This window comes from Sphaeramia orbicularis, chromosome 8 (genome assembly GCF_902148855.1).
Source record: "Sphaeramia orbicularis chromosome 8, fSphaOr1.1, whole genome shotgun sequence".
NCBI classification, from domain to species: Eukaryota; Metazoa; Chordata; class Actinopteri; order Kurtiformes; family Apogonidae; genus Sphaeramia; species Sphaeramia orbicularis.
In genome coordinates, this window is record NC_043964.1 from 39,470,638 (window position 1) to 39,498,252 (window position 27,615).

A 27,615-nucleotide genomic window follows, 5' to 3' on the forward strand; every position below is an offset into this window, starting at 1 on the left:
AAATATTAACAAATCAAGGATGTTTAGTCATTTTTGTTCAGGTTCCACATACAGACCAATGTGATCTCAACTAAAATAATAGCATAATAACCTATAAATAATGACTCCAAATTTTCTTAGTTTAATGTGGAAAATATATCACTTTACATCTATAAATAGTAAGGACAACTCCAAATTTTTCTCTTTGTTTCGTGTAAAAACTTAAAATTATGAAAATATTAACATTTACAAACTATCCTTTAACATAAAATGCAAAAAACCTGAAATTTTGAAATTGAAATTTTAATTATTAATATATCTTCCTGTTATAATATTTTGTGCCTTTGTAGATCCAATCCATATATGCATGTATAAATGGTAAGTTGAGGTGTATATTGTTAAAATTGCACTTATATTCTCAAGAAATTTCAGTTTTTTTTTTCAGGTTCTCATCATTTTTGTTTGGATAGTTTGCAATTGTACATATTTTATAATTTAATTTTGATTGCACTGAAACAAAGAGAAAAAATTTGGAGTCATCATTATTTACAGGTTTTATGCTATTGTTTTACTGGTCTAGCCCTCTTGAGATCAATTTCGGCTGAATGTGGCCCCTGAACTAAAATGAGTTTGACACCCCTGACCTAAAGAGTAACTTGTAAGTGAGATTATAAGTTAACCTTTATGAAGATTGAAAATCTTATTTCAAGAAATCTTTGCCAAGATAATTTTCACTAGTTCCATTGGCAAGACTTTTTTTGGGGGGGGTGTGCTTAATTCAAGATTTTTTGTTTTTGCTAACCTCAACCAAAAAAAATCTGCCCAGAAATCAGAAAAATATACTTGGTAAGATTTGATTTTTTCCAGTGTGGGATATATCCTCTGACATGGGTCTTAAACAAATGAGAAGCTTCTCACTACATCAGTCATTTTTTCATTTTCATTTTCTGACCTGTTTAATCGTTGAGAGGTTCCCAGGGGTAACTGTGTCTATCCCACCTACTTATGTACATTCAGGATGTGTCACCAGTTCATTGCAGGGCTGACATACTGCATATAAACAACCATTCAGTCTCACATTACACATAGGTGTGATTTAGACTGACCAAGTAACCTACTAAGATGCATGTCTTTGGACAGTGGGACACAACTGGAGTAACCTGTTCTCTCTGCGCCGTGCGAGTTCCTGCTCCAGTTTTCATCCACCATTAAAAACATATGTTTATTCTTCTGTCAGTGCCCCTGACCATGGTACAGATGATGATCTGGAGTTGGTCCCCAAGTGCCTTCAGTGGCAGCTCACAGCTTCTAATATGTGCTAATGCTAATGCTAGGTACTGTTTGGGTGTATCTTAGGATGGGTTAAATGCAGAGAATGAATTCCCTATGGGGATAATGAAGCAAGCTAACCTTTAATTGAAGAGAACCCAAGCAACCTAGGACGAACATGTAAACTCTACACCAGTGGTTCCCAAACTTTTTTGGCTTGTGACCTCATTTTAACCCTTTCATGCATGAACTGTAAGAACCTTAGTCAAGATTTTTTTCTTCAGTGTTTTTATTCCTCCTTAGGCATGAAAAATACAATGCGATTGAGTTTTTTTTTCCTATGGAATTACAAAAAATATCCATGCATTTAATTTTTGAAGTAAAGAAACATATGTTTAAAACCCAATATCAGAAAGTGATATGAAAACAATGAAATAAAAACATTTTTAATGCTGCTAATCTGATGTCTTCTCACATTTTAACATACACTAATGCTAGTAATTACTCACTTCATGGAGATAATATGCACAAAAAAAAAAAAACTTCTTGTCTAACAAATAACCATTGATTTACACTTAAACATGTTAGTGCAGATCAGGTTTATCAAGAACAGCAAAGTTACAGTAATGATCTGAAGGTCAGTGTATGGGATGGTGCGTAAGTGTCCACTGTGTTGACTGATATGGAACTAAAACATCAAAACCCATGAATATACAAGAGAACAGCTGGAGAAGAACTGTCCAGTGTAGTGGCCTATGCATGAAAGGGTTAACATCACAAATTTCTGGCGACCCCAGATATTCAAAACAAAGACATTTGTTTTGCTAAAATTAATTTGTTTTTGATCATGTAATAGTTTGCTATACTATATTGCAAATAAATGTTAATTTTAGATGAAATTTAGTCTATATAATGTATATTATTATGGACGGAGGCAGAAAAGCCAGGTGTAGATTACTGCACAAAGAGAGAATTTTATTTTCCTTGGTCAGGATATGTACAGTCAGACCATCTTGGATTTACAAGGCTGACAATTAATACTGAACAAACAAGAACTCAAACTATGAATTATGAAAGAGCTGCAGCATCTGAAACTGACCACAATGAACATTTGAAAGATAAACAGTACCACAGTGCTTCAGTTTCAGCTTCACAGTTTGTCATGTCTGTTATGGATTGTGATTGTCTCTGTCAACTCAACATATATTTTTTATTAGTAAGTATTTTGGGTTTTTGTTTTAAATCAATTACTAGAAATTTCAGGCGACCCCATGGTTGAAAAACACTGCTCTACACAGGAGGCCCACACTGGTTGGTACTGGAATCAAACCCACAACCTTCCAGCAGTGAACGCAGCTCCACTGTTCACTGCATCAATTCAGTGACTTTGCAGTTGATGTTAATCTCTGTAGTAATGTCCAGAATTGCCATCCACTTTGTTTTGGTGATGAAGCAGATGACGCAGACAAAAAGTTAACAGTTTATTGTTGAAGTGACAGATCAATTCAGACACACTTTGATAGCGAGAAAGAATGAGAGAAGTGGGCAGAGCCGGAAATATAAAAATAGCCTATGTTCCTGCAAGTATATAAACACTGTGCACATGGGTAAGGCTCTAAATGTGAGAGAAGACACCATGAGGCGGGCTGCTGTTTTGTTTTGGTGAAGTGTCACGAAAAATACTGAAAACCATCAATTAATTAATTATGAGCTTCTTTCTTTCCTCTATAAAAAATACACGTGCAGTCCAATGTTTTGTACGTGATTACAGTGAGATAAGACGAACCTAAATAAACACTTCAGATAATGGCTCCTATGTCATTTCATAAATACCAAGACCCACATAACTTCCATGGTCGTTTTTCTCTCAACAGCAATGTGCATTTATGACTATTACCTTTTAGTGTTACTGTAAGTAATGACTCAAAGATTGTTTCCTGTTGAGAGTCAGAAATGATGCATGGTTTAAGGTTATTATTTAACATTACTTAGTCTAACTTGGAATCTCAGTGAAGGTGACACTAGAAATAATGTCTTTTAGTACATGATATTCCCTGTTCAAAGTGATCTGGTGGTCCATTTATAGATTTTCCTTCTATTAATAAGATCTCTGGTTGAATAGAAGATGTTGAAGTCTGTCATGTTGTGCTTTGATAGACGGATGTGAAATGTACAGTATGTGTCCTAACAGACAGTTGTGGGTAGTTGTAGTTAATAGATGACATTATCAAGACCATCAAGTGACTTTGCCATGGAATGCTTGATGAAGTTCATTGTTTTACTGTGCCAGAAAGTAGTGTTTATCATTATTATCTCACCCAGTGAAGACCATGGAGGTGTGGAAGAGGTTACTTCCAGCTACAAAAAATTCAAGATAACAACATCAAACACAAATTACTGGCTTCAGAACAGCAAATCAAAAAACAATGACTGACATCATGGTTCATCTGTCCAATTAATTGTATATAATTATATAAGTATGCAGAGTCTGTGACAGAGATAAAGATTTAGTCACCTCCAATTGTGAACATGCCATACCTAATACATTTTACTCACATAACAGACACCATCCACACATTAGTATGTACACGAATCACACCTTTATTATAATCTATAAAGCCTTACAATCAATTTAACAATCCACAAAACATATTGTAACATTGGATTTTTCCTGTGTGTTTGTGCCCCAAAAAATTTCCATTCTCCAAATATAGTGATCTGTTGTATTACAGAAACTCATTTAAACACTATGATTGATATGATGTGTACAGGTGAGGCAGTTTCCTGCATCACAGGTCATGAGTCAAACCTGCGACAATGACAGCACAATGTGACCTGACCTGTTGAACCACCCAGAGTACTGGAAGCATCACTTCCTGTCTGGATGAACCAGTTTTGTTCATGAAACAGCTGTTCACATGCTTAATAATCTTTAAATGACAAAGGAAAATGCTTATTTGTATTTTGCGATTTGTGTTTAAGCCCATTTTAAAGTACAAACATAAATGTATTTAAAAAGAGGTGTAAAGAATTGTTTCTAAATAGGTATATGGAACATGAAGGATAAATATAGTATTGTCTCAAAGACCAGTCGTGGTTTCTTGGAATTAAGAGAGTAATTCAAATTTCAGAGATTTTCATGTGTGAGTGGATTAAAGTGAGGGCAGATGTAAAGTCTACATGAATTGGAATTGTGGGTGTGAAATTATGGAATGGACCTTATGATGCATTTAAGTTATCCACTCCTTTGGTGAAGTTTTTTTTTTCTTAAGTGTACTTCAAGTTTAAATTTTTCAGAAATATTTAAGTGAGGTGGTAGATGTGTTTTTGTTGTTGATTTTTTTTTTTTTTTTTAATTATTAAGGTGTGAATGCTTGATGCTGTACACATTTAAGTTGATGTAAGCAGTGTATTAGTTGAAAATGATAGGCAAAAAAATAAGCTTTTGCTTCTAGCCTATTCCTTTTTTGGTTTTTATGTTTATTACGATTGATGTAGAGTACAATGATTGATGTAAAACCAAAATAAATTCATTCATTCATTCATTTACAGCATAGAATCAATGGAATACTGTATATTAGATCTTTAATAGTATCGTCATCATTCATTTATCCATACAGTTGTGATAGTGTTTATTATATATAGATGGTAGAGGTTTCTATTATTGGTACTAACAGTTACAGTCGTAGTATATTCACTGTTAGTACCTGTATTTGGAGTATTAACAGTTATAGATACTACTGGATTCTGTTGGGTTTCTGTAAATTGGCTTAGAGTCTGGTTTTTGACCAACTCTATATGTCAAGTGTCATGAGATAACTTTTGTTGTGATTTAGAGCTGTATAAATAAAATTTGATTGATTGATTGATTTGATTGGTTTTCCCCTGTAAGTCGCTTTGGAAAAAAACATTTGCCATATGCATAAATGTAAATGTAAATGTACTTGGCTCAGGTGGTAGAGCGGGTCGTCCAACAACCGAAGGGTTGGCGGTTCAAATCCCGCTCTATCCTAGTCAGTCCGTTGTGTCCTCAGGCAAGACACTTCACCCTCCTTGCCTCCAGTGCCACTCACACTGGTGTATGAATGTTGGGTGGTGGTCGGGGGGGCTGTTGGCAGCCATGCTTCTTTCAGCCTGCCCCAGGGCAGCTGTGGCTACAGGTGTAGTTTACCACCACCAGAGGGGGAATATGAGAGCGAATGAATAAGGGATCAATAATGTAAAGCTCTTTGGGTGTCTAGAAAAGCGCTATATAAAATCCAATCCATTATTATTATTATTATTATTATTATTATTATTATTATTATTACTAGCAACAGCAATTCTTGTTTTCAACAGTTCTAGTTCAGTTTGCTGTGCATCCATGTGTCTCCCCCTGTTTCTCCCCCTCCTCCAATCTCTCTTTCTCTTCCTTTAACCCTCTCTCTGTAACCCCAAATGGTCAAGGCAGATGACCATCCTCCAGGAGTCAGGGTCTGCTCCTGGTTTTGCCTGTTAACAGGAAGTTTTTCCTCACCACTGTCACCAAGTGTTTGCTCCTGGAGGACTCTGTTGGGTTTCTGTAAACTGGCTTGGACCAACTCTAAAAGTAAAGTGTCATGAGATAACTTTTATTATGATGTAGCACTACATATATAAAATTTGATAATGATGATTAACGGTTTATTGATCTGTTACCTTAGTGAATCATAGCTCGATATTGCTAGGGTGAAATCCAACATTTAGTCGTTTCTGTTAGTAGAAGTGCATTAACATCTTATACGGTGTCAGCTCGACTGTAAAACAGATGGACTTCTGTTGATAGTGAATGTGCGTCCTGTCCTAAAATAGTTTTCTATCTCCTCCAGTGAACGTTTGCGAGTCTCTGGGATGCATACAGCATTAAACAGCAGACAGAGCACACACACAACTGTAAATAACAGGTAGGGCACGTACAGGCCGTACCTGTCCACCATGTGTGTGAAGGCGTGTGTGAGCATGAATGCCGTCAACCAGCTGACCGTCACACACACACCCGAGGCCACACCCCTTGCAACCAGTGGCAACACCTCTGACATCAGCAACCAGGTGATTGGGCCCCAGCCCATGGCGTATCCTAGGAGACAACCACAAAGTGACCCAAAGTCAACAGCTATATTAAAGATGTCACAGTATAAAGAGTATAATGAAGACAATGGTGTTAATTCAGTGCATTTCTGTTTGCTCTTGACTACAGAGTCTAAAAACTCTGAAATGACTTTGTGTTTTCCACTTCTGGTTCCATCATTGTGGAGTCAGTGGGTTTTTAGTTGGATGTCTGGTCGACTTTTGAACATTTAACATGTCAGGTGTTGAAATGAAAGGTTGTTTGGGACATTAGACATCATCACCTGAACACAAAAACGCAACAACTCACGCATCCACATTAACAGAAATGTATTTGATCTTGCAAATTATCACATCTATTGGCAACTTGCGGTTATGTCAAGAGGAAGGGTTTGATGAAGAGATCAGAGTGAAGTTAAACTCCCAAGTGGAAATTTAATGGTGGTGATTTGAGTTAGTTGATGGCGTAATGTTAGCTTTTTACTTATTGCGTTTCCACCTAACGAATCATAAAAATTTGGGAAGATCTTGCTGAAGAAAAAAGTTTACAATAATCAACAGTTACACCAATTTAATCAGATTTGGCGCATCCCCTTCAACAATATACTGATAACCCAACCTGAATATATTTAGAATTTATGTGGCCTCCCTTGGTGTGATATGTCATGAGTCCTGGGATGGGGGGGTGGATGAGGATTGTTAAAATGTGTGTTTGTTGTGTTTGCGTTCCTCTGTTGTACTTTTGGTTTGTTCACTCTGTGCTTATTTTTCACAATGTGGACAAATTGAAATAATGGATGTTTTTCTGACTAACTCTTGAATAAAAAGATTGACACACAATAATCAACAATAATCCTAAAAGCCAGTGAAAAATATATGACATGCATATTCATAGTCAGTGAGTGGGTTTCCTCTAAATGTATTAGAAGTTTTGACAGAATTTTCAGAATATCATCTCATCATGTTTTGAACATTTTCCCATTAAAAGTACTGTGTGTACCTGAGCTGTTGTTTGAGGAGGTGATGGGTTTAAGGAGCTGAACCACTCATCTGAATCATCTAAAGTTTTTTCACATTATTCTCCAATTTGTGGATGTTCTTTCTGCAGTCCTTTATACATGATGGTTCTTCGTTGATGTTTTGTATCTAATATGGTATTTCTGTAATTCACTGTCACTATAATGTCTGTGAATAAAGCATCTGTTTCAGTTTCTTTAGTACTCTACATATGCAGACATAATTATGCCCCAAATTAGTTTCCATCAGACTTATTTGCATTTTTGCAAAGTTCCAGCGATTCTTTTCAGGCTTTTTCTATCTACAAACTGAAATTATGGATAAAAACACCTGGATGGAAACATATCTAGTGTGTTATATGCAGCAGATCAGTCAGTTTGGCTAATTTTGGAGAAAGGCATGACTGACATAGAAGCACTGGCTTTTTAAAGTTTTTTTGTTTTTTTGCATGTGGCTATATCCAGAGCAGTATCAGTTCTCCAAAATGAAACTGTGATCTTGATAATTAGCTTAAACAACACCACTTTGAAAAACCAGAACTATTTTTTAACCCTGTAAAGCCTGAACCATTCACTCACTGACAGAAAATTCCAGTTCTTTGAAACTGGAGCCTTTATTGGTCCTTCTGAACAACAGATTTTTTTTTTTTCAAATATCAATTTCCATGTATGATTTTCCAATTTTGTACCATATTTGATACATTGAGATCAATGCTCAAATATTATGATTTTTGAACAAACAAAAACATAATATAACACAAACATGTCTAACAAATTGGCAGTTCCTTTTCAAAATTGGCAAAGTTCTGCCTCCTTTTTCATTAATGTCAGTCTTGTAGTGTCACTGGAAAGGCCTCTGGTGAATGAATTCCTCCCCCTGGTGGATTATCCGTGTATTGCATGTAACTAATTGTATACATCGGGTTTTTCAAGAAAAAAATATCCCACTGATCATGTATAGGGCTTCAAAACTCATGTATCAAACATGATATGTTTGGTGTTATAGGGTTAAGGCACGGACAGACTTTGGATTTTCAGTAAATTAGTTGCTTTGCGTACTCACCAAATATAAACACCATGGTGCTTATGATAGGGATGACACTCGGGCTAACTGGGTTGCTTGCACCTAAACTACTTCCAGTGCCAACATGGTCCAGTGCAGTGGTGTTCGGCGGGGCAGGATCTGGATGGCAAGGTGTGGTGTGGGAGATCATGGTCAGAGTAAGACTGGATGCAAACATTAGCAGGCTTGATGTGTAGAGCAGAGCTTTGCGTCCCGCCTTGTCCATCAAGATGGCAGCCAAGCCAACAGAAAAGAGGCGAACTACACCCACAAGAGCAGCGTCATACCTTACAGATACAAATACAAGGTAAAGAAGTTCAGTGTAGGCAATGAGTAAAAGATGACTTGTGTGATGAGGAATTTGTCTTACTTAGGCTCCAGAGAGACTTTGCTTTCGTTAAAGATGGGCTCCAGGTAAACCAGAACAGGAGTGATGCCCGTCATCTGCTGCAGGAAGCGCATCACCACTGAGATGATGATTGGCTTGTAATAGACGGGTGTACCCAGCTGGGACAGTGTGACTTTACTCTGTGTGTTGATGCTGTGCTGCATTGAGAGATACATGTACAGAACAAGATAAACACATCGAACCATGCTACTCTGCATTTAGATGACTCAGTGGAAATACATATTGAGAAATTTAGGTATGTACATGTGTCGTAAATATGAATATATGTATACTAGCATGTTGACCTGTGGGGATCCACAGGTTCTAGATGTGGTAGTTTTTATGCCGTTGTGTATTCGTGCATGCTGTACCACATTTCTCCAGCAGTCACCGCCAAAGTGTTCTGAGTATAGCAACGTGATTGTAAGGGTATTGCATTCCAAAATTACTAATATCTCCCAAAATATTGGTCCTATCAACTTACTGTTTTTGCTAGTCTGTTCCTTAACCAAAAATACAAAAGTATGCCAAACTGCAGCAGTCGGCTCTTTTGAGATTTTGTGTGAATCCCGAGACACACACACACGCACACATACAGAGGCCACTTGGCTTTTATAATATAGATCACAGGTGTCAAACATACAGCCCGCCAAAGGGTCCAATCCGGCCCATGGGATGAATTTGTGAAATACAAAAATTACACTGAAGAAATTAACAATCGATGGTGTCAAAATCATTTTAATTCAGGTTCCACATACAGATGTATACAGATCAATTAGTTCTCAAGTGGATCAGAGCAGTAAAATATTATCATAATATCCTGTAAATAATGACAACCGCTAATTTTCTCTTTGTTTTGGTGTAAAAAAGTAAAATTACATGAAAATGTTTACAATAACAAACTATACTTTTACAAAAAATTTGAATAACCTAAGCAAATATGAATAACCTGAAATGTCTTAAGAGAAGTAAATTCAATTTTACCAACACTCTGTTATTAAATGTACGTGTATTTGTAGATCCACCGTGATCTCTAAGTTATAATGTACACGTGTAAATGATAAACTGAGGCCGAATATTTTTTTAAATGTCACTTATTTTTCTTAAGACATTTCAAGTTGTTCCTATTTTTCAGATTTTTAAGGAAACTTTTTAGATGTGAACATCATAATTTAATTTAACTTTTTTCACCTTTTTATTTTACTGGTCTGGCCCACTTGAGATCATATTGGGCTGAATGCGGCCCCTGAACTAAAATGAGTTTGACACCCCTGATATAGATGTTTTTGATGTCAATGCATGTGCATGTGATATTTATGCACTGCCCGGCCAAAAAAAACAGTTGCACATGCAATATTTCACCGCACCTTTGGTTTTGATTACAGGAGACATTCACTTGATTTAACTAAGCAAATAGTTCAGATCCTTCCATCGGTGAATACTGCAGTGGTTAATAATGTTTCAGCTGTAACAGGTTATTTAACTCTAACTGATGCAGAAAGTAGTCTCTCATGTCTCTGATGTCAAAAAGATTGAACAATGCCAGGATTCATCAGAGTCATCAGACCTATGACAGAATGGTTCAGGGAGAATGAGACATCATTTCCACAAATGGATTAGCCTCCATGAAGTCCAGACTCTAATTTGGGATGTGATGAAGACTTAATGCAGCGGTCCGATTCTCCATCATCATAATCAAAAATTAATACAACTATGGATGGAAAAAAAATATTATGAACCTTATTGTGACACTATATAAGCATTATGTGGCAAAAAAGAAATCAGTGAATGTCTCCTGTAATCAAAACCAAAGGTGGTGCAGTCAAATATTGCATGTGGAACTTTTTTTAGCCGGCAATGTATGTAACGCAACACCGATCAACCATAATATTCTGATCACTGACAGGAGAAATGGTAATGATATTGATTTAATTACAGTCCTTGAAGCTGATTTGCTGGGACTAGAAAAATGATCAACATAAGGAACTGAGTGCCTTTGTCCTGGTCCATATTGTAACGGTGATGACTAGGTCAGAGCATCTCCACAACTGCAGGTCTTATTGGGTATTCCTGGTCTGCAGTGGTTTGTACTGACCAAAAATGGACTAAGGAAGGACATTCCAATCTCAGACCCAACAGATCATCTGTGGGGGGTGTTGGACAAATAAATCTGATCCATGCAGGTCCACTTCTCTACCTCCAGGACTTCAGGGATCTGCTGCTAACACCTTGGTCCAGATACCACAGCACACCTTCAGAGGTCTGGTGGAGTCAAGACTTCGGGTCAGAGCTGGTTTAGTCGAAATATGGGAACCTAGATGGTGGTGTTGTTGTTCTTTAGATACCTTTGGTAGGTACTAAACACTTTACACTGGGAATGAACAACAACATCTGGAAATGCTCTGACCCAGTGATTTGACCATCACAATTCCTCCCTTGTCAAATTTGCTCAGATCCCTACTCTTACCTATTTTACTGGCTAAATGTTCACTTTTTGCCTAATATATCCCACGCACTGACAGGTCCCATTGTAATGTAATAATTAACATTAATACCACTTTGCCTATCAGTGGTCAGAGTATTATAGCTGATTGGTGTATACATACTTCATGTCCCAAAAAAAAATTACAATCGGACTTTCTGCAATGATAACTTTCAAAATAATTAAACAATCTAAATGCTATTTCAGGGTATGAAACTTTAACTTATTACCTACATCTTACAAAAAAAAACCCATTCAGTTTGCTTCAGTGGTCATGGAGAAATGGGGATCTTTGTAAAGCATGTCAGAAGTCCCTTCCCCCCAAGTTTTGTAAGGAGATACGCTGTCAACTGTGTTCACGCCCTACAAATACAAAGTTATTCATTGTGTTCATTGTTATTCAGTGTGCTATGTTGAGCATTTATATTATTTTATTTTAACCAAGAACCAATTTTTTTTTAGCTGTTAAGGGAAGAGTTCAGTGTCAATTTGAAAATGTTCAAATATTATTGTTCATGATCATCTTGATGAAAAAAGATAGAAAAAAGAAAACAGAAAGCCCAAAAGGAGGAAGAGCTCAATCCACTCTTCCATGTGTTAATAATTTAACATCTTTATTTAATCATTAATTTTTGCATCGTACCAACGTTTGCAAAACTCAGAAATCTGCTTCCTTTTTGATGTAATTCATCATTCATTTCATTAGTTGAAAATGAAAAGAAACAAGCAGTCATGTTTTCAAAAGAGATATTTTTGTGCAAGAACACAATGAACAACTTCGTATTTGTAAGGCGTGAACACAATGGACAACGCGTCTCCTTACAAAACTTGGGGGGAAGGGACTCCTGACATGCTTTACAAAGATCCCCATTTCTCCTTGACCACTGAAGCAAATCAAATGGGGTTTTCTGCAAGATGTAGGTAATAAGTTGTAGTTTCATACCATGAAATTGCATTTTGATTGATTCACTATTTTTAAGGTCATCATTGCAGAAAGTCTGATTGCAATTTTTTTTGGGACATATGATATATGATATTTTGGTGATCATTATTAATTTTTCATCTAAATCATCTATTTTAGGGGTGTCCACTGTCCAGGGACTCAGTAGAACATTCTTTGTGTCTGCCTTTCACCTGTATTTCACTGATCTCAGAGCGTGTGTCGTAGTTGTTTCCCCTGAGCCAGCGGAGGTTCTTCTCAGCCTGCTGCTCTCTTCCCAAGGAGAGGAGCCTCCTGGGAGACGAGGGCATGAACACCAGCAGAATAACCATTAGTACCGCTGGCACCTCTCCTGCTATTGCCAGCCACCGCCACGGCACCACCAGAGCTGCACATCATGAATATACAGTAGAACATAGGAACATGTGAAATGCTGTTCAAATATCTGTTTCAGATAGCAGCCTTCAATAGCAGTAAAACATTAATTTGTGTGATTAAAAATCCTTTTTTCTTTTGATCAGAAATGCATGGTTCTCAAAGTGCAGCAGTGCTACAAACTGACAGAATACGAAGCATTGCCGTAGATCAGGGGTTCCCAAAGTGTACTTGGAAGAAGCCCCGGGGGTACTTGAAATTTTTTGGGGGAAATATACCTTAAATAAGTCATGTACCAAATACAAAATAAATATTGAGAATTAATGCTGAAATATAAAACACAATATAATAGTTTAATTGTCAATCATCTTGTTTAAGCTTTGGTAAAATTTTAAGAACATTTCTATTTTATATTATTCAAAATGAGTTTATTTGAGAAACAAAAGAAACAAAAACACATGCATAATCATCAAATGCTCTGCAAATAAAGAAACGATGCAAACCAAGAAAACATCTGCAAACAACGCTGCATAACCAGTCACTACAACAGAAGTGTTCCAAACCTGTAGGGGGCGCTGTCAGCAGAACAGCTCAATGCAGAGACACAAGATGGAGAGAGAGACGGAGAACAGCTGACTGACAGTGTTTCAAACTACAGTGGGAACAAATGGAAGATATGGCGTAGCGTGGTCATGTAACTTTTATGTGATTATATTTGACACTAGTCTGTTGTCTATAAATGCTGCCCCCTACAGGTCTGGAGCACTTCAGTTGTAGTGACTGATAATGCAGCGTTTTTTGTTTGCAGATGTTTTCTTGGTTTGCATCATTTCTTTATTCGCAGAGCATTTGATGAGTATGCATTTGTTTTTGTTTCTTGCAGCCCATTTTTTTCATTTGCACCACGTTCCTCTTTTTGTAAATTGCTTAGATTTGTGTTTGAGTTTGTGAATTTGCATCCTTTCTGTACTTGCAGCTGTTTTCTCTAACTGAGACGTAGTTGCAATTTGTTTGGTCCTTGTTGACCACCGTAATATTTTGCATACAAAATTTAATTAAATTTTTTATATATATATATATATATATATATATATATATATATATATATATATATATATATATATACATATACATACAGGGTGGGGAAGCAAAATTTATAATATTTTGAGGCAGGGATTGAAAGACAGTGTATGACCAATTAGTTTACTGAAAGTCATGAGAATTTATTTGCCACAAGAAAATTTACATAATAGAAAATGTTTTTATTCTATGTGTCCTCCTTCTTTCTCAATAACTGCCTTCACACGCTTCCTGAAACTTGCGCAAGTGTTCCTCAAATATTGGGGTGACAACTTCTCCCATTCTTCTTTAATAGTATCTTCCAGACTTTCTCGTAATAGTTTTGCTCATAGTCATTCTCTTCTTTCCATTATAAACAGTCTTTATGGACACTCCAACTATTTTTGAAATCTCCTTTGGTGTGACGAGTGCATTCAGCAAATCACACACTCTTTGACGTTTGCTTTCCTGATTACTCATATGGGCAAAAGTTTCTGAAAAGGTATGGATAATAGTGTTAGGTATGATTATGACATCAATATATGTTTGGTTTCAAAACAATTGACGTAGTGCCTGCTGAGAAAAAACAACTAAATGTTCATTGTAAATTTTGCGTCCCCACCCTGTATGTCACAGTTAATTATATGTTGTTTCTTTACAAGGTTTTAAAAACATAAACAGACACCCTTGGCACAGGAAAAAATTTTGCCTAATTTTTTTTCAGTCAAAAATGGTGAAGCAAGAGTAAGGGATATTTGACTAAAAAAGTGTATTTCAGGGGGTACTCCACTGTAAAAAGTTTGACAACTACAGCTGTAGATTGAAGTAAAGAATATAGTTCTGATATCACTATAGTTAGTATAGGTAGTATAGTTCTGATATTTATGGAGTATGTTCATACCCAGGGCGTAAAGCGATAATGTTCCAAACACAGCAGTGATCTGAGGACAGGAGCCCACAGTGCCTCTCACTGCTTTGTGGGAAATTTCTGAGATGTAGACCTGTGATAGACACACATGGTCGACACAGACACAGTCACACACATGCAAAAAAATCTATGTGAAATCATTCTAATCAACTTCAGTGAAATTCATGTTTACAGCCATGTAGATTGATAGTGTTTTGGTTTAAAGAACTGGAGTAAAATGGGAAAAAAAAATCTGCAACCATGGTAACCTACAGGTATGGATGCAGCCGTCATCCCCCCGGCAACACCTGTCAGGAAGCGTCCCACATGGAGCATCCACAGGTCAACAGCCCCTCCCATCAGCACATACCTAAGACACACACATGGACAGTTACATCCTGATGTAGGCTTCATGACACCTACAATAACCTGTGGACTAATACTGGACCCACCCAACAGTTGATGGCACCGCTGACATCATGATGCTCAGCTTCCGTCCAATCATGTCATTCAGCAGCATTGCACCCAGCCCACCGGCGGCTGCACCCAGAGTGTAGATGGAGCCAAACCAGGCCGCCTGCTCAGTGTCCATCCTAAGCCGAGGGTCAGCATCAGGACTTTTGAGTTTTGGCAGGATGGGGGACGAGTAAACCAAAGAATACCCGAAGTTAAAGTTCCCCAGGACGGCAGCGAAGACAGCCAGGAACAGTTTGGAGTTATTGATCTGCACAGATGTGAATGAACATAAAATGTGAACAACATGGATCAATGGCTCCCAAAGTCTTTCAGACTGAAATGAAAAAAATCCATTTGATAAATTTTTTTCTACTCAGATTTTAAATGTACAAAAATATCTCATGTACTTTATGTCTTATTACTGTCTACTTTTCTAAAAGATGTTGAATAAAATTGACTTTGCTGGAATGTCAGGATGATCACTTATGGTGTGGCAAGTGTGTCTCTAAGGCTACGTTCAGACTGCAGGCAAATGTGGCCCAAATCCGATTTTTTTGCCCATATGTGACCTGTATCTAACTTGTTAAAGACACAAATCCAATTTTTTAACCCTTTCATGATAGTGGTCACTACAGTGGATGGCTATTCTACAGGTGTTCTCTTGTAAATTTATGGATTTTATTGTTTCAGTTCCATATCAGCCAACGCAGTAGACACCTATGCATCATCTCATTCACTGACATTCATACCATTACTGTAACTTTGCTGTTCTTGATCAATCTGATCTACATTTACATGTTTGAGTGTAAATCAATTGCTTGTTATTGTTATTAGACTGTAATGAACCATTTTTCTTAAACAAAAGTTTTTTTTTTGCATATTATCTCCATAAAGTGAATAATAACTAATATTTGAGTATGTTTAAAATCTGACAAAACATCAGATTAGCAGCATTAAAAAAAAATTATTTCATACTTTTCACACAGTGTATCAGTAAATGCATGTTTCTTTGCTTCAAAAATTAAATGCATGAAGTCCAGCTGAGTGGATATTTTTGCAACTCCATGAAAAATAGGTTCATAAAAAAAATTTCAGTCGCATTGTGTTCTTTCATGCCTAAAGAGGAATAAAAACACTCAGGAAATATATTTTGATTAGGGTCAAAAAACGGTATTCAAAATATCTCTGAAGGGACATTTTAGAGACAATTTCACCCACATTTTTACTTTCAAATTCATTTTTGCTTTAGCTGGACCATAAGGGATTATCCAAAACAAGGAGCTACTTTATACTGAAATAAATGTTGGAATGGAAATCAATTAAAGTTCGCTCTCTGATGGGACATCACTGTGTTTTGACCCATTAAGGTTCTCATAATTCATGCATGAAAGGGTTAAAGTCTGACCCAGGCCACTTTTATATGTGGTCCTACGCGACTTCAGTCTGAACAGCCAGATTGCATTTATCTGACCTTTACGTCATTGAAATGCGACAAATGTCACAATTCTGCGTCCCAGGAGGATTAGCGGCGAGAAACACATACTTAGTTCCGTAAACACAGTGCGTGCCTGCATGGTCACGTATTACGCTTGGACCTCTTTTGTGCATGCGGGTCACTTCAGGGTCGCGTTCAGTTCATACTCAAAACTGATAGAAGTTGCATTTAATGTGTAAAAAAATCTTAATATACCAAAAAATCCGAATTGTGCATCAAGACCTGCTGTCTGAATGTAGCCTTGTTGTCTTAGCTATAGGCAGCAACGCAAACATAAAGCAAACAAAAATACTCTTGTTGGAAAAGCTTGACTGACTGTCTTTTCCACTGTCTTTTTTGAAACTCTTTATTTTACCTCATTTCTATCCTATCATCTTGTTGCATCTTTTATGTACTTTTTTGTCTTGTGTCATTGCCTGATTTATGTCTTGTTACATCTTTATGACCGACACCTTTCAACATGGGAAAATCAAAGCTCTGTCATCATATATTCCATCATGTCATTTTTACAAAGGAAGTTCCTTAAGAACTTCCTTAAAAAAATACCATCTCCTAAATAAAAAGATATTTACAAAATGGTTATTCATGCAGGGTCTTCTTAAATCAGGAAGTGTGATCAGAGTTTCCACAGTGACTCAAAGTGAAAAGTAGAAAACCCAACAATTACTTATTACAGTAAAAGCCTGAGGAAGTGGTCAGTTTTAACCTCTTGAACCCACGAAAATAAAATTTGGCTTTTTTTTTGGTAATTGTCCTGAATGGAAACAGCATACTACAACAGATAAATCGATTTTTGATTCTGTTTTGGTTAATTTATTTATTTTTTAAATAAGCTGTGAAATTGTTATCCCCTACAGAAGACAAAAATGCATTGCCGGGTATAGTGTTACAGTATAATGAGTTAAATAATGCACTCTGAAACAATAACTCTTTGTAAGTTTTTGTACTTTTCTTATTTTCTGCATTTTCTGCAGCCAAATTAAATGCATATTATCCTCCTGAGACTCAGCAATGCATTTTTGTCCTCTGTAGGGGACAAGAGTTTCTACTGCAAAAGACATTCTATATATAAAAAAACAAAAAACTAAAAAACTTATCTGAAAAAACTGTTGCATTATGCCAAAGCCAAAACTTTTAATTACCTACGTCTCAGAATATACTTCCTCTTCTTCTTCTTCTTCTTCTTTTTTAGTTAAAGTGGTATCATAGTATTGGAATTAATATTAATATTAAAATTAAAATCTTATTAAAGTTCAGATAGCAAAGCCTATTGAAACTATGCACATACATGTAAAACAGAAACAATATATGAGCTGTGTAAGAGTTTAACAGAAATGAAAATTAAGGCCAATGATGTTCACTCTGTCTTCTGTTAATGTAATTATACTTTTCTTTTTTTCTTTTGTTCACACAAGCAGCGAGTAACATCTAAAAACTATATCTTGTCTGAACAAAAGAAAAAAAGAAAAGTATAAATGAAAATTAGTTTGAAAAAATTCCTACCTTGGATTCAGACGTTGACCTTTTGTTCAGCAGAGACGTCGTTTCACTCATGTCTGCGGCAGATGATGACTTTATCTAAAGTGTGCTTTGTATCTGATCTGTGCTACAAGCAGTGATCTAGGTTAAACAAAAAAAAAGCAGGAGGTCTCACTTTAAAAGCTCTGAACAAAATTTAAAAGCATCCTGACGAGAAGATGTTAAAGTCTGTGACATCCATCCATTAGATCCACCCTCTGTCATGAACGACTGACCACAGTAGAGCTTGAGATTTGGAAGAAAAAATGGGTCTGAACATCCTCTTCTGAACTGATGAAGCTTCCTGTCATCCAGGGTTTTCCACAATGTCATAATGAAACTCAAAGCTGCATTTACACAGGGTTTCCACAGGAGAAACTGAAGTGAAACATCCCATATCAGATATATCAGCATGTTGATGAAGAAATTCATGCAGCTGAAAAATGCTAATTTCTCACTGTTTTCTGTCCGTGAGTGCACGTTAGATGAGCCTGCCCAAATGTTGTAACACAGTCATGTACAGAAAACAGAAAAGAGGAAACTACAGTGTGATTCCTCCATTGGGCCATTCAGAGAAAGCAGAAGGAGAAGAGGAGGAGAGGAGCCAGAACCCCTGATAAACTGAGTCAGAGGGAAGAGGAAAGTACAGTCTGCTTCTCCTTCAGCCCACGCATCAGTAGATTTTCCACTTTCAAACAAACATTCAGGTACCGTCACGCAGAGCCGTCACTTAACACTGTCCGGGCCCAAGGGAAGAAGCAATCACTGGGGCCCTAGAGGGGGACTAAACTTTTTGGGAATCTCCCCAAACACCAAACAAATAGGCATGTATTGTGATGATTATATAAGCAACCACTGTACTCAAGTTTGGCAAATAATATACAAATAAAGATATATAACAAAATATTATGTAGGAAATATAAAAACTTGACAATCAAAAATATATTAACCCGTAAAGACCCAGTGCTATTTTTGCAGTAGTTCCTTAATGATTTTTTTTTCTCTATTTTGAACTTTTCATAAGTGATTTAGTCAGCATGTCTATGTGGACCCCAGAAAGGTTACATTTGGGCTGCATATAAGGGTCCCAAGTGGGTTTGTCTGCAGTTTCCATGGTGGCCCCACATGTGTTTGCCCACGTCAGAATCAGAATCAGAATCAGAATCTCTTTATTGTCATTGTACCAAGTTCAACGAAATTGAGGCAAAGCACTCAGGTTCAGTGCAAGAATTTACAGACAGACAGCAAATATCAGTAAAATAACAACAAATATCAGTAAAAGGCACTGTTATTTACATTAAAAAAAATAAAAAGTATTGCAAACTAAGATATTCGTAAAACATAGAATTTAAGTAGTGCAAATAACATGAGAAGTAGTGCAAATGACATGGAAGGTAAATATTGTGGGATAAATAGTGTGAAAAATAAATAATATGAGATATTCAGATCTCTGATTCTGATATGGGCAAACACATGTGGCGTCACCATGGAAACTGCAGACAAACCCACATGTGACCCTTTTATGCGGCCCAAATGTAACCCTTTATAGGGCCCACATGGACATGCTGGCTATTCTCAGTATTTTGCATTCTTAAGCGAAAATCATGTATTTTTCTAAATTTAATTTACTGATCATGTAGGCGTCCATAAAAGCTCAAATTAAAGTTGAGGGTTATTGTATCAAAAGCAGAGAAAACTGCAGAAAAATGACTTTTCAGTCAAATATATCATTAAGTGAACATAAACCAAGCATTTTCATCCACTGTCATTGATCCAGCTCCATGGGTTTTACTGGTGAATCAATGTTGTAGAAGATGACGGTGTTTCCACATTCACTACAGAGCCTCTGAACGTCCAAATGGGTCATATCTGATGACCATGAAAAGATGATAAACTGTATTTTATACTAATTATTTACATGTATTGATAGGATTAGTGGATCAAGAGTTATTTAATTTTTTATATCAGCGGATCATTTTGGTCGCCTGTGTCAAAGTCTACGGTTCATGTTGATGTCAATACAAAACAAAATGAGAGCCACTGTATTTCTTCCTAATCTGTGTGTTACACCACTAAGATTAGTCCAGTCATCAAACAGTAATGATCTAAAGCCCTTTCAAACACATATAGAAGGTAACTATAAATGTATTCTTATCTGTTACTTTTGATTTCAATACAAAACAAGAAAAGCACTCAAAGAGTGCAGACCTCCGCCAAGGCAGATCTGCCCCCTGTGCATGTGTGTTTGTTTGTTTGTTTGTTTGTTTGTTTGTTAGCAAGATAACTCAAAAAGTTATGGAGGGATTTTCATGAAATTTTCAGGAAATGTTGATACTGGCACAAGGAAGAAATGATTACATTTTGGTGATCGTGGGGGTGGGGTGGGGGGCCCCGATGAAAATCCCTCCATAACTTTTTGAGTTATCTTGCTTACAAACAAACAAACACGCATGCACGCACGCACACAAAGCAAAGTGATCACAATACCTCCTGGTGGAGGTAACAAAATGAGGGCCATTATATTTTTTTTCTGTGTGTTACACCAGTAAGCTTAGCTCAGCTCCCCATTTTATCAACTCTACTGCTTCTCTAATTATCTCTGGTGTGTTGATTTATCTTGATTTAGACTGAAAGACAGAGGAACACAGAAACTGAATACCTGTTAAATCCATTTGTGCTACCTCTCAGTTCCCCAGTGAAGTAGGGGAAAAAGGAGAAAATGTGTTTGGATGCCAGTCTGTGGGAGTGTATGAGTGTTGTGATCATGCATATGTTTATCATCCTGTTGTATTAAGACCATCCCTTTTCAGCTATGTCTGTTTCTGTCTTTTTTCTATTTGTTCTTTCGCCTCCACACTTCCAGAAGGGGAGCCGTGCTTTCAGCTGCATCTGTCCCAGCTCTGCTGCACCATGGGCGGCATCAGGCCTGTTCACTGGGCCCTGATCCTGGCTCACATACTCCTACTGCAAATTCAACCCATCAAGGTCCAGGGAGCAGATCCAGTGTCACAGAAACTGCGACGGCTCAATGAACAGGTTCGTGTGAATCACACTGTGTTTGTGTGTTTGAATGTGTATTAGCTAACAGTGTCTGCTTTTCAGCAACATTATGGTACATTTATAATATTAACAGGACTGTAAAAGTAACAGCTCAGTGGTAATTCCTTTAATTTCACATCTCATTCTAAGTAAAGTGGAGCCTGAATAGTGTCTCAGGTCACAATTTTTGCAACTTATCAAAATATCTTAAAATCACAACAGAATATCATTAGATAAAAAAAATACTGTAAAAAGGTAAGAAGATAAATAAATCTAAATGAAGTGTTATTAAAATGAAGAATTCTAATTTGTATTCAATGTTTAGCTGAAAATTATTTTAAAATTATGAGACTTAATACCAATTATAACAATTACAATAACAATAAATGATGTTGTCTAAACTTGCAATTCACTATGCACAAGGATTTACTATTGCACCAGAAAGAAATGGACACTTTTAAACTCAAGCCTTTGCTCTGTATTTCTGAGACATTTGTGGATATGACCCAGGAAATCTGTATCATATTATATACTCACTTCTAAATGAGCAGCCACAGAGTTTAGATCTATTTTAATGCAGAGACTGAGATTCGCATGTGTGGTCATTATAATCTTGTTAAAACAACAAACCCACACCATACTGTATGGTCACATGTCAAACTTTCATGTCATAAAACCTCCGTAAGGTTTGTTAAATCCAGACTAAAACCCCAGTGGACATGTCACAGCACTGAAATAACTTCCTCAGAAACTTCCAAAAACACTTGCCCATATGTCAAAAGTAAAGGCATAAAAATACACTAAGTAGCTGGAAATGAAATCTTGCAACACTGTTCGCTTGTTAGGAAATAAAGTCAGTCTTTTCTTTTGTTTCTGGGTTTCAGTTCTTCCCTGCCCTTCAAGTCTGTTCCCAACAGCTGCAGAAATCTTTATAAAGGCCATTTGCTTCTCTGTAGTTCCAGCAGTTCCAGGCCCTGACGCAGGCCCCGCTTGGATATGCTGACCCTGATCCAGAACCGCAACTCCTCTGGGGGTTGGAGAGTCGTGTTCAGGCCCTGAATGACCATTACCACCACATGTCACATGATCTTGAACATCTCAAACAGAGTACAACTCAGGAGTTAGGCAGTCTCAGGTAAGAGGCAGACGACAGTGACGTCAAAGTAATGTTTCTGTTGAATTTTGTCACATGGGCTTTAACCCTTTCCTGCATATTGGTCACTACAGTGGAGAGTTATTCTCCAGCTGTTCTCTTGTATATTCATGGGTTTTGTTGTTTTAGTTCTATATCATCCAACACAGTGGACACTTATGCATCATCCTGTACACTGCAGTTCATACATTACTGTAACTTTACTGCTCTTGATAAACCTGATCTGCAGTAACATGTTTTAGTGTAAATCAATTGCTAATTGTTATGAGACTGTAATTAACAGTTTTCTGAAACAAAAAAAAAAGTTGTTGTTTTTTTTTTTGCATATCCTCCTGAGACCCAGCAATGCATTGTGTCCTCTATAGGGGACAAAAGTTTGACAGTTTAACTAAAATGCTGTCCGTTGCAAAGGACATTCCATTAAAATAAATAAATAAATAAATAAAAATAATTTTTAAAATGTATCTGAAAAAACTGTTGCATTATGCAGTTTCCAATCAAGACAATTTTTTAGTCTAAAAAAGCTAAAATTGTCAATTTCCTGGGTCTCAGAGGATATTAACTCCATGAAATGAGTAATAACTAGTATTTGAGTAGGATAAAATGTGAGAAAACATCAGATTTGCGGCATTAAAAATGTTTTTATTTCATATTTTTCACACAGTATATAACTTTCTGATGATGAGTTTTAAATACATGTTTCTCTGCTTCAAAAATTAAATGCATGGTATCCAGTTGAGTGGACATTTTTGTAACTCCACGAAAAATAGGTTCATAAAAAAAAAAAAAATTCAATTGCATTGTTTTTTTTAATGCCTAAAGAGGAATAAAAACACTCAAGAAAAAAATATTGACTAAGGTTCTCATAATTCATGCATGAAAGGGTTAAATAACAAAATCACATGTTGATTTTCATCCCAGAGAGTGGAATAAGAAGCTTGAGAAGAAGAACAAACGGATGGAGGGTCGTATGGCTTTAATAGAGAGGAACTTGAGGGACAACTGTCGACAATTCCAGAAACAGAAACCTGATCTTGGTCAAGATTTTTCTAACCTCACCTTGGAGCTCCAGAACCAAGAGGAAAGGTTGGCGGCCCTGCAAATCCAACGTGATGAGCTGCTCATCGGCCTGAAAGGTTTACAGGATTCCTTAAAAAAACAGGAGCTTCGTGTGATCCAACTGGAGGGGCGGCTCAGTGAGAACTGGAGGTGGAATGGAGGAGGAAACAGTGGAGGTTTGTGGAGGGATGGAGATGACTTTGACTCCAATGTCGCTCCTCAGGAACATTATGATCCACGCAAGAGAAGCCAGATGCAAAGAGGAAGGAGACCAGGAGGGATTCTGGATGGACATGCCCAACCCAGGACAGGAAGTTTTGGACTTTCCATGACTGATCGCTTCACTCCACCGCAAAACAGAGCAAAGCAACCGAAGCAGACGAAGATCCAGAGGCCGAGACCCCAGGCAGAAGCCCATCTGCAGAGACCAGCCCAGTATGCAAACCCTGGACTCCACTCCCTTGACTCTCAGCCTCAGCCAGGACATGACCTCAGCCGACACATGCAGCATCCCCAGTCTCAGATCCAGCTGCCGGCTCAAACGCGGCCCTACCCAGTCACGCAAGAACAGCTGCTTCCTAAACCTTATGGCGCCACCCAGCATGGAGTCCTGCAAGACAGAAAAACCCAGGTCCAACTCCATCCTAAACCCACTAAAGAGAGTCAGACCCCCCAGCACCGACTTCCTGTGTGGGATAAAGGACGGGAGGAAGACAGCAACACAAAGGAAGAGCCTTCAGTCATACATAACTTCCTTCAACTTCCACTGAGGCACAAAATCCCAGATCGACCAGTTGTCAAAAAAGATGCAACCAGTAAGCATAAGCAACATTCTCTCTCTCTCTCTCTTTTTTTTTTTTTTTTTTTTTTTTAAACAAAAGCAAAGTATATGTTTTTTAAAGCACTGGTTGTGTGGGAGTTAATGTTCAGTTCTGCTCCCATCTGTAAAATCCATTTTCTCATTTCATGCTGGAAAACATCTATAATCCACACTGAACCTTGTGACATTTACAGTCTCTGCGTGACAGGACAAAAAGCTGCTGGGATGTGTCAAGGTTGGATGTGAAATTAATCTCAATCTTCACAATGGAGTGGGCGGTACACGGAGCGATTATTCAGATAGGATGTAGTATAAAAATATATTTCCCCATTTCATAGAATAAAATATTTGCACTCTGTATTCACCGTCCACCTAAATCACCTCCTTCATTTCACTCATAAAAACCCAAACATCCACCGATGAACAAAATCGTCTACTGATAAAAAATGTTTAATACCTGTCGATCCACTAATCCTATCAATACATGTAAATAATTGGTGTAAAATACAGTTTGTCATCTTTTCATGGTCATCACATATGACCCATTTGGACGTTCAGAGGCTCTGTAGAGAACATGGAAACACTGTCATCTTCTACAACATTGATTCACCGGTAAAACCAGTGGAGTTGGATCAATGACAGTGGATTGAGACACTTTATTTATGTTCAGCTAATGATAGATTTTACTAAAGAAGTCACACTTTCTTCTATTTTCTGCTTTTGATATAATAACCCTCAACTTTAAAATGAGCTATACTGAATATCTACATGATTAGTAAATTAAAAACAGGAAAATATCTGATTTTTACTGAAATAAATGCAAAACACAGAGGTTAATATTAGAATAAATGCTGATAAATTACTTAAGAAAGAATAAATATAGAGGAAAAAAAACATTTGGGAACTGATGTAAAAGTAGCACTGGGTCTTTATGGGTTAAATTATATGTGTACGTAGTTTGCAGAAGTGGATGAGTTCCATGACTTTGTTACTGGTGAAAGGAATTTGCTTCCCTCTTCCCCTAAAACCACTTTGGCAATGGTTAGAAAAACATTGTGGTTTTGTTTAAATATTACTAAATACACTGTAAGTCATTTTTATTGCATCTTTAGTGTATTTTTTTCTGTACTAAAGTAACCGCCTAAAACTATTACTATATGACTGTATTATTGTATGACTATATTATTAGACTGACATGTACAATCCCAATTATTTACCCAAAACATATTTTTTTAGTTCAGAAACAATGCCAGTTTATGTATCCATGCAGAAAAGTACAATCTTGTTTTATTCTGGCAGTTATGACAGTAAAATCACAAGGAACTAGAAAAGCACTTGGAGAGTACAGACCTCCGCCAATGCAGATCAGCCACCCCAGTCACCACCAAAATTATTTAATCATTTGTTCCTTATGTCAGTATCAACATTTCCAGAAAATTTCATCAAAATCCTTCCATAACTTTTTGAGTTATCTTGCTAACAGACAGACAAACAAACAAACTGGAAAAGCACTCGGAGAGCACAGACCTCTGCCAAGGCATATCAGGCTGCCCCCCCCACACACACACACACACAACACCACCAAAACTGAATCATTTGCTCCTTGTGCCATTATCAAGATTTCCTGAAAATTTCATCCAAATCCGTCCATAACTTTTTGAGTTATCTTGCTAACAGACAAACAGACAGACAAACAAACCCGATGAAAACATAACCTCTGCTGTTATACCTGGTGGAGGTAAAATCCGTCCGTCCCCATCACCATCAAAATTAAATCATTTGTTCCTTGTGCCAGTTTCAACATTTCCTGAAAATTCATCAAAATCCATCCATAACTTTTTTTAGTTATCTTGCTAACAAACAAACAGGCAAAAAAACAAACAAACCCCAATGAAAACATAACCTCTTTGGTAGGAGGTAATTAGGGCTATTTGCTGATATTTATAGTTCTTGAACCTCCTCTTTGATTTTCACCAATATGACTTATCAGTTTTAACACTGTAAAAGACATAGAAATTGTACATTTTTTGAACCAGCTCTACAACTTCTTTTCTGAATGTCATCCACTGTGGTTTGTCTTCTGTCTCTGTCTGCAGTTTGCAACGTGGACTCCATGCTGTTCTTCCCCTCTGCCTCTGAACAGAACTACGTCACCTTCTCCTTAAGTCTCCCCAACCTTCCTGAACTTTCTATGTGTCTGTGGCTCCGTGTGGACACCTCTCATGTGGGCACGTTGCTCTCCTACGCCACTCATGACAATGACAACCAGTTAGTTTTGTATGGGCGTAACTCCTCTGTCTCGTCTACATCCTTCTCTGCTTCTTCCTCATCATCCCATCTTTCCTATTCTTCTCTTTTCGCACCAAAATCCTTCCCCTCCCTGGACTTTGTCATTGGAGACCCCGTCTTTCGGCGTCTTCCCATCTCCTCTCTTATGGACTCCAGGTGGCATCATCTCTGCGTCGTCTGGTCCTCCATTCAGGGTCGTTTCTGGCACTACAATAACCGCCGCCTCGCCTCCACAGGCTCCGACTTCAGGAAGGGCTGGGAGATTCCTGGAGGTGGATCAGTGGTGCTGGGGCAGGAGCAGGACTCTGTAGGCGGGGGGTTTGACAGGGCAGAGGGTTTTGCTGGACAAATGGCAGGGTTCAGAATATGGGACCGGGTGCTGAGTCCTTCTGAGGTGGAAGGGGTGGCAGAAGGCCGAGGGGTGCCCAGAGGGGTGGTGCTCGGCATGGAGGACATAAAACAGGTACATGGGGAGGTGCAGCAGGTGGCATGTGAATGTTTAGAGCACTGTCTCTGATTAACCCATAACAGAAGAGTCAGGATTCTATGGGCCTGTATAATTCACTACAAACCCAAACCTAGACAAACTCCAGATTTCATACCACTTTTGACGACTATCCAGTCTATAAAGGTCACTGTAACTGTGCATTTGTTGGAAATAATTGCTTTTTGGCATTTAATGCTTTGTTTTTAAAACTATGGACAGTTCGAGGAAAAGTTTACACATGCTTTTTTGGTAAAATAAATAATACAACACTTAAGTTGTTTGTCTTTTTCTAGAGACAGATACAGAAAAACATAGTCTTCTGGGGGAAAATTCATATGGATATCATTTTCCAGTAGCCTCTGATTTTCTTGGTTCATACCTCAGCTCCAAAATGAAGCCAATGTAGAAGTATCTTATCCTCAGACTCAGACATTTTTGTCATCTGTGGGGGTCAAGAGTTTCATAGCTTTGCTTAACCCATAAAGACCCGAACATCCATCACCAACCAAAAGTATCTACTGTTTTAAACTGTTTAATACCTGTTGATCCACTAATCCTATCAATACATGTAAATAATTGGTGTAAATTAAAGTGTGTTGTCTCTTCATGGTCATCAGATATGACGCATTTGGACGTTCAGAGGCTCCGTAGTGAACGTGGAAACACCGTCATCTTCTGCAACATTGATTCACCAGTAAAACCCATGGAGTTGGATCAATGACAGTGGATGGAAATG

At 37.5% G+C, this 27,615-nt stretch overlaps 2 protein-coding genes across 2 annotated transcripts; one reads left to right on the plus strand and one right to left on the minus strand.

Moving 5' to 3' along the window:
* Positions 1–5,779: 5,779 nt before the first annotated feature.
* On the minus strand, positions 5,780–18,482 carry LOC115423471 (solute carrier family 2, facilitated glucose transporter member 6-like). The gene is made up of 8 exons (XM_030140304.1): positions 18,018–18,482; positions 15,016–15,287; positions 14,837–14,933; positions 14,558–14,657; positions 12,417–12,610; positions 8,783–8,958; positions 8,413–8,699; positions 5,780–6,343 (listed from the first exon to the last, which is right to left on the minus strand). The coding sequence occupies exons 1-8, from the start codon at positions 18,066–18,068 to the stop codon at positions 6,015–6,017; spliced, it is 1,506 nt and encodes a 501-aa protein (XP_029996164.1). The 5' UTR covers positions 18,069–18,482; the 3' UTR covers positions 5,780–6,014.
* Positions 18,483–20,942: 2,460 nt separating this feature from the next.
* Positions 20,943–27,109, plus strand: LOC115424843 (pentraxin-4-like). The gene is made up of 4 exons (XM_030142243.1): positions 20,943–21,068; positions 22,028–22,206; positions 23,146–24,098; positions 26,200–27,109. The coding sequence occupies exons 1-4, from the start codon at positions 20,943–20,945 to the stop codon at positions 26,907–26,909; spliced, it is 1,968 nt and encodes a 655-aa protein (XP_029998103.1). The 3' UTR covers positions 26,910–27,109.
* Positions 27,110–27,615: the final 506 nt, after the last annotated feature.

Coding starts and splice junctions, on each gene's coding strand:
- LOC115424843 (XM_030142243.1), top strand. CDS start 20,943: ATGGGCGGCATCAGGCCTGTTCACTGGGCCCTGATCCTGGCTCACATA. Junction 21,069..22,027: donor TGCGACGGCTCAATGAACAG/GTTCGTGTGAAT, acceptor GCTTCTCTGTAG/TTCCAGCAGTTCCAGGCCCT. Junction 22,207..23,145: donor CAGGAGTTAGGCAGTCTCAG/GTAAGAGGCAGA, acceptor TTTTCATCCCAG/AGAGTGGAATAAGAAGCTTG.
- LOC115423471 (XM_030140304.1), bottom strand. CDS start 18,068: ATGAGTGAAACGACGTCTCTGCTGAACAAAAGGTCAACGTCTGAATCC. Junction 14,658..14,836: donor TGACGGCTGCATCCATACCT/GTAGGTTACCAT, acceptor TGTCTATCACAG/GTCTACATCTCAGAAATTTC. Junction 6,344..8,412: donor CACCATGGTGTTTATATTTG/GTGAGTACGCAA, acceptor GTTGTCTCCTAG/GATACGCCATGGGCTGGGGC.